The 11880-nt window shown below is 38.0% G+C and overlaps 1 protein-coding gene across 5 annotated transcripts in view; it reads left to right on the top strand.

Annotated features, from left to right (window-relative positions):
* The window catches only part of PFKFB1 (6-phosphofructo-2-kinase/fructose-2,6-biphosphatase 1), a 62999-nt gene that overhangs the window by 3190 nt on the left and 47929 nt on the right, over positions 1-11880 (top strand). For 2 of the 5 annotated variants that reach the window (XM_055267961.2, XM_055267960.2), the window contains exon 1: positions 2830-3107. The exons of the other annotated variants lie outside the window; for them this stretch is intronic. In XM_055267961.2, the coding sequence (XP_055123936.1) occupies positions 2987-3107 (121 nt within the window). In that variant the 5' untranslated portion in view covers positions 2830-2986. Of the gene's footprint in view, positions 1-2829; positions 3108-11880 lie in introns of those variants that run through there. 5 annotated transcript variants of the gene reach the window in all.

Raw genomic sequence — 11880 nt, 5'->3', positions numbered from 1 at the left:
TCCTCAAGGAGTTCACAGTCTAGTGGGGAAGCAGACCAGGAAAATACTGGTGGATACTTGCTCAGATAGGAGCATGTGGGCAATATAAGAACCAAATACAAGGCTTGTCCCAAGGATACAGGGGTCACTTCCCAGAGGAAGGGAACATCAAACTAGACCTTGAAAAGTGGGTCAGATTTTGTTGGGAATAGGAGAAAAATGGCATTTCAGGCTGAGCAAAGGCCAAGAAGCAGGAAAATACACCATGTATTTTGGGGCCCAGTGAGTCAGCCAGTGCAGTTTAAGGATGGAGATCTAAGGAGAGACATGGCTGGACAGGTAGGCTGAAGCTTGATTGAAAAGTCTTGGGTGCCAAGCTGAGGGCTTTCCATAAAGCTTGTTTTGGTCTCCTGCTTCTGGGATCAGAATTGGTAACAGTAGTGAGGAATCTCATAGCTAATTCCAGGCACTTTTAAGTTAGGCTTTCAAGCCTGGACCCCAGGTTTACCCTTTAAGACTTTGTCAAAAGCCTGTCAGCTTCCTATCTCAGATTTCCTGCTGCTAAAATTATCCTTCTGCCTGTTGGCAGGGCCATAAGGACAAAATCGTAAACATAGAAGAGACATTCATGTGACCAGCTAGATTACCTTGAACATGCCACTTCCCCTCCCCAGACCTCAGTTTCCCTGTAAGGCTAACAAGGATGTTTGTAAGGATCAAATAAGATAAGGAGTATGTTGTTGCTTTGTGGGCAATGGAAAACATACAGGGAAAGGGTTATAATTAAGATTATTAATATTAACAGATTTATACCAGTTAGGAAATTTATTAGAATTAAAAGAGTTGTATCTCTTACAAAGTCTAGTTCTGAGACTCTAGAGGTTCTGAGCTAACTTGTAAGACCACATTCTTAGATCAGGCTTGTTTGATTAATTAAAGAAAAGCCCTGACCTGGGAGAAATTAGTTCCCTAGTGTTCTATTCCTGACTTGGCCACTGATTTACTACATGACCTTAGGAAAATATTTCTAGACCTCAGTTTTCTTACCTGAGAGGGTGAGATGAAATGATCTCGCAAGTCTTTACACAAAATCAAAAGAGTAAAACCAAATTCATCCTTCTAATTGATTTGCAGGAGCTCTTTGTGTATTATAAATGTTAAGCCTTTGCCATAATATTGTAAGTTTCCTTAACTGAGGGTTTTCTGTATGGTCGGCATTATATTAGAAGTTTCAGATTAGTCAAAGAGGTGTGTCTGGTCATTTACCTCCCAAAGGGAGTAACAGTGTTAGATAATATATTTTTAACATTTCCCAGATTGCTTTACATTTTTTAACACATTGAATCTTCAACAGTCCTAAGGAGGGTAGGTACTCCTATCATTCCCATGTTCCAGATAAGAAAACTGAAGTACTGAAAAGTTTAGTCTTCTGCTCATTGCCTCATAGCCAACAAGGGGCAGAGGTAGGATTCCACTCAAGAAATATCGCTCCAGAGCCTATTGCTCTTAACCATCATGATCTGCTATCTCAGTTGATTCATTTAGATAGGTGGGCTCTGGAATGTATTAAAAATTTGGTATGATTTATACACAACAACTGGAGGGAATCTGACCCTTGTGTAGACTAAGGCTTGCAAATGTATTTTAGGGAACTTCTTAAAAGGCAAAGTGGAACTGAGAGCATTTGAGGGCAGGGATTAGAAATTTCTGTCCCCAAGAGATTGCCCTTGTGCAGCCCAGCTCAGTGGAAGAAAGTTGAGCTTCTTCATAACCAATCGTTGGAGGTTCATTGGGGGTGGGAAGGTTGCAAAAGAGTGAAGTAAGAGCACACTTGCACATCTTCCAGGCAAGCTGTGCAGTTCTATGAGTTATGCACATAAAAGCCTCAAAACAGTGGGTCAGGGGAGCGGGAGAGAGGGCAGGTGAGAGTGAGTCATCTGGGCTGGATGGCTCTGGCCTATGGACTTGTCCTACTTTGAGGCCATTGCTCTCTGTTCCCTGCTGCAGCCTCTACCCTCTTAAATCTCCATCCTAATGGCTTGGCATGAGGAACTTTAGCGAAATTTTCTATCAGTTCATAATGCCAATGTCATCCTCCTTAGGGCATATGATGGTGGCTAACAGCCATGTGGGCAGAGCTTACCATTCCCCCACCTCCAGCCCCAGGCAATGGCTGCACTCTTCCAAAGGTGTCAGTTTACTCCTATTTATTTAGCCCTTGGCTGGAGAGAGTAGAAAGATGATCAGATAGTGCCCATCTCTTCAAGAGTGCCCCAGGCAGCACATTTCAGGTGGGAGAGGCCCTGTGGCAAGGAAGGCAGCAGAATCCAGAGAAGACAAGGGATGCAATGCCATTTTGGGTCGGGGAAGCAGAGAAGTAGTGGACCTTCCATGTCCAGTTTGGGCCTCTAATTGCCAGCTCAAAACACTGCATTCCCCAGTAGGGACTTGGTGTTTGTGTTTTTGTCCTTGGGAACCTTGCATTTCTGATGTGAATCTTGGTTTCTGGGTTGGAGCTTGACATTCTACTTGGGCCCATTTTTTTATTTCAAAGCTGGGAAAGCCGCTGAGACCTACCTCCATCACCTTTGCCTCTCTACCCCACACAGGCTGTAAGCACATGATCTTTGGTCTTTTATTTGCATACTCTATTAGTCTTGTCTTCATTGGAGGGAAGTGACTGGTCAGACCTGGGCTGTGTTGCTGGCTGCCTTCCTTGTTGGGCTCCAACTTACCTCCTATGTACACAGCCCTTGGAGTTCAGAGGCCTCTCCTGACCTCTGCCCAACCTCTCGCCCTCTGCACCCAATACCCAACTAGTACATACAGGAGCAGAGGCAGGCTAGGACCAGAGGAAAGAGGAGAGGGGGCTGAAGACAGACTTTGAGAGGGCTCAGGAACCCAGTGCACCCCCTGTCCCAGCCCTGTCCACCTGCTGCTGTGGCCACAGCGAGAGAAAAGACAACTAGTAAGATAGGAAGTGAGGCCAGGTACCTTGTGGGCAGTGATGTCATTAGCTGCGACTCCTAAGATGTCTCCAGAGATGGGAGAGCTCACCCAAACCAGGTTGCAGAAGATCTGGATTCCACACAGCAGCGGCAGCAGCAGGCTGCAACGGAGAAGGGGCTGTAAGTGGGGTTTGCTTCCGTGGGTTTCAAGGTGGTGGTGGTAGAGTGGGTGTAGAAGAGCAAAGGATGCACCTCCCCTTGTCATCCACTCCTACCCCAACCTAAAAGTTGGAATAGATGAACAACTGGATGAAATAGAGGCTAGTGTCAAAAAGGTGAGGAAAGAATGAGACAGAAGACAGGCGGAAAGAAAGAGATGAAGACAAAGAAGGAGGATTAGGTTAAGACCATCTTAATCAGAGGGATCTTTAGGAACTTTTCCTTTCTTATGCAGAGCTTGTTTGGAATGCTTCTTGTTTGGAATTTAAGATTTCTAGTTTAGGACTGTTCAGTGATAGCCTAGTATGTTTCATTTTGGTGACTTCTGTGAAGTGTCTGGGAGTTGGTCTTGTCTGACTGATAGTGCCTGGGTGAAATAAGGTGATGGCTCCTGGCATCATCTCTCAGGGGACAGGTGCTGGGTACACAGCAGTGCCATGTCACTGGTCAGTATTGCTCCTCTCCTTTCTCAGGCCTTTTCTGAGTCTATACCTGCCTAGGTTGGGAAACACTTAATGTCCTGTCTCCAGTGTTGCCTTCCTGGCACATATGGACTTCCTTGCTGCTCTGGGAATTTGAGAGAGACACTCTCTCAGGGCCAGCCCGCTGGTGTGGTGCTCACTTTGGAAATTTAAGAAAGATCAAGGGCAAAACAAAACCTGTACATATTTAAAACAAAAACTGGAGTATACCATTTCCCATAGATAACAGGCGACAGTGGTGGACCAAGGTGCATCCAGCCCAGGGATTGTGGCCTGAGTGGCCATAAGGTGGGTTAAGATAAGGCAGCTGTGGACTGTGGGACTCAGACATCCCAAAGGCCAGCTAACCAAGTTTCCACTCTGCTAATGCTAGAGGAGGCCCAGGCTCAGGTATATTGCGGGTAGCAGTAGTTGCTTAGAGGATCCAGGAGCATATAGGATGTTAAATATAGTTATAATATACAGGATGTAGGGTGTGGGTGGAGGAAGAGAGAGAAAAAAGACTAGGCTCCTACTCTCTCTCTTTCTTATCTCCACCAGCTCTCTCACTCACTCATCTGGAGATCTAGGAGCCTGGAGACTGAGAGGTACCCTCACCCAGCTAGCCACTCTTGGCCTTTTCCAAGGGGCTGTTTAGTTGACAAACAAACAAGCCATTCTCTGCATACACGGGTCCTCCAGAACTAGAATGCTTATAGTCCTGGGAACTGTGTCTTTGAAGTTGGAGAGATAATATACATAAATCACCTAATATAGTCTCTATCAAATAGAAGATGAAAAATAAATGTGTGCTCACTTTAGTTTGGAGTGTCACTTTCCTCAGCTATAAAACAAGATTAATGCCTACGACCCAGTGTTATTGGGAGTAATTCACTGATTCAGAGGTTCTGGATCCAGACTGCCTAGGTTTGACTTCCAGCTCTATCTCCCCCTGTGTCTGTGACCTTGGACAACTCTCTTAACCTCTCTGGGCTTGTTTCCTCACCTGTAAAAGGAAGTTAATAACAGTGTAGTTGTGAAGATTAGATGAGCTGAAGCATGTGACATGCTTAGAAGAGTGTCCAGCACATAGTACATACTCAGTAATTGTTAATTATCCTAATTATTATTGTTCTTGTTATTTAAACAAGAAAGTGGGCATGTGGTCTTATTTACCATCATATCCTCAACATCAGGCCCTTATACTGGCACACAGTAGATGCTCAGTAAATGGTCACTCTGTTTTACTTCCACTCTACCACTCACCGTAGCCAAGAATGGGGCTCTGTGTGCACAAGACAGTCACTCATTAATATTTGACTAAATTTTATCAGACCATAGATGCAAAAAACTTAGTGGTTGCCAAGTCTGGACAATGTCTGGTTCACTTCTTGCTAGGGAGGCCAGTCTATTGGTCCCTGTAAGGTCTGAATCACCTTTTTCTTGGAGCATCCTCTCTAGAAGACACACAGTTACTTAATGTTATTCTGAAGATTAAATACATTAACATGTAAAGTACTTGAACATCTGTGCATATTCTTTTCTCATCCAACATTATGTTTATGTGAACCACCCATGTTATCGTTGCAAGCAGTTGTAGTTTGTTTATTCCCCTTGTGAATATCCCACAGTTTATCCATCTTACTATTGTTGAGCATTTGGGTAGTTTCTAATTTTTGATTATGAAGAATTATCCAATGGGCATTCTTGTACCTTTATCCTGGTAGAGCAAGTCCCTCCATCTTGTCCTTCTTATGGAGTGTCTTGGCTATTCTTGGCCCAATGCTATTCTCCATAAATTTTGGAATCAGCTTCCCAAGTTACACACATACACACATACACACACACACACACACACACACACACAGAGAGAGAGAGAGAGAGGGAGAGAGAGAGAGAGAGAGAACTTTTGGAATTTTGATGGAAATTACATTCAATCTGTAAATCAATCAATTTGAGAAGAGTTGCCATCTTTGTGACATTGAGTCTTCCCTAAACATGGTATATCACTCCATATATTCAGGCTTTTTCATGTTGAGTGAAGTTTTATAATTTAATCTATAAAAGGTTTGCATGCCATTGTAAGATGTTTTTGGCTTATTTTTTGTTGCTATCTTAAAGAGTACCTTTTTAGAAAATTAAATTTTATAGCAGTATGTTGCTAATGTATACAACTGTATTTGTTTCTCATGTAATGAATTTGTAACTAGCAAACCTGCTAAACTTTCTTATGAGTTTTGATAATTTGTATGTAAATGACAGCTTTCATTTTCCCCACAACCCTTGTTTTTATCTTTCTTACATTATTACACTGCTAAGACCTCCCACCTTTAATATACACACACGAGATGTGCAGTACACGTTGAAAAGAAATGTTAATAGTGTATATTCTTATGCTGATCCCGATTTTAAGTTTCACCATTGAGCAAATTTGCTGTAGTTTTTTTGGTAGATATCATTTAACAGGTTAAAGAGGTTCCTGTTTATTCTGAATTTGCCAATACAATTTTTAAAAGATGAATGAATATTGAATTTTATTAAACATGTTTTCTGTATTCACTGAAATGACATTAATTTTCTATTTTAACCCATTAATGTGGTACATTACATTAGAGTTTTTCTTGTGTTGAAATAATCTTGCAGTCCTGGGATAAATAAAAACTTCTGAATTTCTTTCACTAATATTTTGTTTAGGATTTTAGCATTTTGCTCAGGAAAGAGATTGGCCTGTAATTTTTCCAAGAGTGTCAAGATTATACTAACCTCATAAAATCAGATGGGAACTATTTCCTTTCATTCTGTCCTCTGACAGAGGTTGTCTGCAGAACTAGCCATTCCTCAAATATTTTACCTGGCAGCATTTTTAGGTAAAATATCTGGACCTGGTGTCTCCTTTCACATTTTAACTGATACAATCTCTTTTATCAGTTATAGAGTCCTTTCAGTTTGCTATTTTCACTAAAGTTAGCTTTCTTAAGCTTTCCTAAGTTATGGTTTTCTATGAATTTTTCTACTTCACATCAGTTTTCAAATTTATTTTGTGTAAAGTTCTTATCTTTGTATCTTTTTTATCTCTGTTGCATTTGTGGTTATAGCTTCTCTTTCATTATAATGTTATTTATTTGCACCTTCTTTTTTCTCTTGATCAATCTTGCTATAAGTTTGACACTTTTATAATTCTTCTAAAATAATCAGCTTTTGACTTTTTGATCCTTTGTTATCTTTATTTTCTATTTAGCTATTTTTCATCATTATTCTGTTTCTCCTATTTTCTTTGGATTTATTCTGTTGTTCTTTTTTAACTAATAGAGTTGTATGCTGCTCAGCTCATTCATTTTCGGACTTTCTTCTTTTCTAATTTAAGTATTCAATGCTATAATTGGCCTACTAAACAGGGCTGATATTCCACAGATTCATAATCGTATGGCCATATGAATTTTCAAAATATTTATAGTCCATTTAATAAATAGGCACTGTCCCAGGCTCTTTTAGTCTCTCCAACACTTACCCAGTTACCCTGGCCACCTCAATTCCTTTCCCAGGACAGCCAGGACCTACTGATTATCATCTAGCAACTAAAGGATTAATGCCTACCACAGCAGGAGGCCTCCAGTACTCGGTGCCAGCCCTTGGACCAGCTTCTGTTTTGATAGATCAGTGCTCTTGTCATTTCTATTTTAATTCCATTCTGGTCAGAGAACAAACTTTGTACTATTTCAGTTCTTTGAAATCTGTTGAGACTTGCTTTATGGACCAACTTATGGACAATCTGGTAAATATTCCAAGAGCACTTGAAAAGAATGTGCATTTTACAGTTGTGTTTAGTGTACTATATACCTCGATTAAGTTGTGTTTGTTAATCTGGCTCAAATGTTCTATATTCTTCCGGGGTTTTGGCTGCCTGTTGATATGGAAAATTTGTTAATGTCTCCTTGTAATTCTGTCAATCTTGAAAGTTCGTAGTTACAAACAAATTTAGAATTGCTATATCTTCCTTGTGAATTAAATATTTTATCACCATGTAAGGAAATTATTAACTCTGGTAATACCTGGTAATTTGGTATCATTGACGTTTTTGCGCTATAATCAATCTTTTTCTCATATTAATATACCTACATTAGCTTTATTTAGCTTAATATTTGCCTGGTATGTGTTTTCCTACATTTTAAAAAAATTGTTTTTGATCGAGATATAATTCACATACCATAAAATTCACCATTTTGAAGTATACAGTCAGTTTGTTTTGAGTATATTCACATAGTCGTGTAACCATCACCACTAATTCCAGGACATTTTCTTTATGCCAAAAAGGAATTCCATACTCTAGACTCACTCCAGATGACCCTCTCCCCTTAGCCCCTGGCAACCACTAAGCTACTTTCAGTCTCAATGGATTTGCCTATTCTGGACATTTTATACAAGGGAAATCATACAATATGTGGCCTTTTGTATCTGGCTCGTTTCTTTGGGCATGTTTTCAAGGTTAATCCATGTTGTAGCATGCAAAGTCACAAAGATTTATGCCTAGGCTTTTTTCTAAGAGTTTTATAGTCTTAGCTCTTACCTTTAGGTTTTTCAATTTATTCTGAGTTAACATTTGCATGTGATGTGAGATGGGAATCCAGCTTCGTTCTTTTGCATGTGGATACCCAGTTGTCCTAGTAGCATTTTTTGAAAAGACTCTTCTTTCCCCTACTAAATTGTCTTGGCACCCTTGATGAAAATCAGGTGACTATAAGTTGAAGGGTTTACTTCTGGGCTTTCAGTTCTATTCCATTGGTTTATATGTATCTCTACCCTTATACCAGTACCACACATTCTTGATTACTGTAGTTTAATTGTAATTTTGAAATTGGGAAGTATGTCTTCTAATTTTGGTCTTTTTCAGATTGTTTTCATGATTGTTTTGGCTATTCTAGGTCCTTTGCATTTCCATATAAATTTTAAGACCAATTTATTAATTTCTGCAAAGAATTAAGCTGAAACTTTGACAGAGGCTACATTTAATCTATAGATTAGTTAGGGAATTACCATCTTAACAATAATAAGTTTTAGGTCCCTGAACATGAGATGTTGTTGCATTTACTTAGGTCTTTAATTATTTTCAGCAACGTTTTGTAGTTTTCAGAGTGTTTTACATTTTTTAAAGTGTTCTTTTAAGCATTTTATTGTTTTGATGCTATTGTAAATAGAATTGCTTTACTTAATTTCATTTTGTTTGCTCATGGCTACTTTATAGAAATGTAATTGATTTTTATATGTTGATCTTATATTCTGCAACATTGCTGGACTCATTTATTAGGTCCAATGGTGTTTTTTAGTGCATTCCTTGGGATTTTCTATATACAAGATTATGTTATCTGCAAATAGAAATAATTTCATCTCTTCCTTTCCAATCCAGATGCCTTTTATTTTCTTTTTCTTACCTAATTACCTTGGCTATAACCTCTACTAGAAAACAGACATCCTTCTCTTGTTACTGATCTTGGCAGGGGGCATGGGGGAAACTATTCAATCTTTCGCCATTAAGTGTGATATTCACTGTGGGTTTTTCACTGGTGTCTTTTATTAGGTTTAGGACTTTTCCTTCTTGTCTTAATTTGTTGTTGGTTTTATCATGAAGGGGTATTTAATTTCCCAAATGCTTTATCTGTGCCTATTATGATGATCATATGGTTTTTGTCCTTAATTCTATTGATGTGGTCTATTGCGTTAATTGATTTTCAAAGGTTAAATCAAGCTTGCATTCCTATAATAAATCTAACTTGATTGTGATGTATAAAGTATAAGTGTAATATATACATATATATAATGTATACATATAAATCCTTTTATACATTCCTGAGTTCAGTTTGCTAGTGTTTTGTGGGGATTTTTACATCCATATTCATAACAGCTGTTGGTCTGTAATTTTCTTTTCTTCTAATATATGTGCCTAACTTTGGCAGCACAGAAATACTGGCCTCATAGAACGAGTTGGGAAGTGCTTCCTTCTCTTCTATTTTTTGAAAGAGCTTTTGAAGAATCGTATTATTCTTTAAATGTTTGCTAGAATTCACCAGTGAAACCATCTAATCCTGGACTTTTCTTTGTGGCAAGGTTTTTCATTACTTATTCAATCCCTTGTTATAGATCTATTTGGATTTCATTTCTTTTTTAGTCAGTTTTGAGAGTTTGTATCATTCTAATAATTTGTCTATTTCACCTAAGACATTTATTGTGTTGGCATACAGTTTATGATTGTTCATAATATTTGCTTATAATTCTTTTTATTTTCATAAAGTCAGTAGTAATGTTTCCTCTTTTTTCCTGAATTTATTAAATTGAGTTTTCTCTTTTTTCTTGGTCAGTCTCACTAAAGGTTTGTCAAGTTTATTAATTTTTTCAAATAACCAACTTTTGATTTTGTTGATTTTTTTCTAATGCTTTCCTAGTCTCTGTTTTATTATTTTCACCTCTAATCCTTATTATATCCTTCTTCTGTTTCCTTTAGGTTCCCATATTTGTGAATTTCCCAAAGTTCTCTCGGTTATTAATTTTTTATTTTACTCCATTATGATTAGAGAACATACTTTAAATGGTTTCCATTCTTCCAAATTTATTGAAGCTTGTTTTATGGCCTAGAATATTGTCTGTCTTGGAGAATGTTTGATGTACACTTTGGAAAAATGTATAGTCTGCTGTTTGGAGATGGAGTGTTTTACAGATGTTTGTTATTACTACTTTGTGTTGAAGTCCTCTATTTCCCTGTTGTTGATCTTCTATGTAGTTGTTCTATCCATTATTGAAAGAGTGGTCTTGAAGTTTCCAACTATTGTCAGTGGATTGTCTATTTCTCCCTTCAGTTCTGCCAGTTTTGCTTCATGTATTTGGCGGCTCTGTTGTTTAGGCATATACGTTTATAATTGTGATATATTCATTATGGATTGACCCTTTTGTCATTATTAAATATCCCTATATATCTCTAGTAATGTTTTTGAACATCCATTTTGTCTCATATTAGTATGGTCACTCCAAATTTCTTGTGGTTGCTGTTTGCATGATGTATTACTTACATTCTTTTACTTTTAATCTATTTGCTTCTTTCTCTTTTTTCTTCTTTCTTTTTTAGAGTAGAGATGGAGTCTCACTATTTTGCCCAGGCTGGTCTCAAACTTCTGGGCTCAAGGGATCCTCCCACCTTGGTTTCCCAAAGTGCTCGGATTATAGGCATGAGCCACCAGGCCTGCCTTGTATCTTTCAGTCTAAAATGTATCTTCTGTAGGCAGCATGCGGTTGGATCTTGTTTGTTTGTATTCAGTTAAATATTCTCTACCTTTTGATTGGGTTGATTAATCTGTTCTGATTTAAAATCATTATTGATATAGTTGGTTTAAATATGCAGTTTTATTTTTCCATAGAGCTCATGTCTTTTCCCTCTATTCCTCCTTTACTGCTTTCTTTTGCATTAAATGAATTATTCTAATTATTTTAGTTTAACTTTTTAATTCATTTGATCATTTTTTATTATATATTTTTGAGGTATTTTCTTCGTGGTTGTTCTAGGGCTTTTCACATACATCATACATCAGTGTGCTTCAGATTTGTACTAATTTAGTTCCAATGAGATATAAAAATTTTACTCCTATATAGCTCTCTTCCACCTTCCTTTTTGAGCTATTATAATATATATATTATATCTGTATATGCTAAAAACTAAACAATACATCATTATAATTATTATTTTATATAATTTTATGTTTTAAGGAAGCTGAGAAAATTAAGGAGAACATGTATGTATTTATTATTTTCTATTATTTTCATTTGTTCCTGTGGGTTTGAATTACCTTCTGGTATCATTTCCTTATTTCTGTATAACTCTTTGCTTTGTGACTTGGCCAGGCTATTTTTAAAGTATGTTTCCCTGCAGTATGAACCCTTCAGTGTTGCTTCTTGGAGTGCATAGTTTTTAGCTTGCAGGTAATTTGGGCTTTCTTTGACTTTTTCCCAGTCTCTCTATTAAGCTGTCAGCCCACATGGGGGTATTACACTCTAGGCTCCACTAATTACTAGCTGAACGCTGTATTTTGTTTTTGTTTTTTGTTTGTTTGTTTGTTTGGCAGTGTCCTGAAGCATGCATTGCCCAGCAGCCTTATCTAATTAAACTCTAGCAGGAGTAGTTTGTGAAGTAAGTCTTGGAAGTTTCTTCATACCCTAGAAGGGCTCTTCTTACCTGTCCCTGTCTCTCTTGTTCTCTCTGATGAACGAGCTGGCCTATGTTGCTGTTAGTTAAG

The sequence above is a fragment of the Symphalangus syndactylus genome, chromosome X (genome assembly GCF_028878055.3).
Source record: "Symphalangus syndactylus isolate Jambi chromosome X, NHGRI_mSymSyn1-v2.1_pri, whole genome shotgun sequence".
Taxonomy (NCBI): Eukaryota; Metazoa; Chordata; class Mammalia; order Primates; family Hylobatidae; genus Symphalangus; species Symphalangus syndactylus.
The sequence above is the reverse complement of the archived record's forward strand: the minus strand, read 5'-3'. Positions and strand labels throughout refer to the sequence as shown.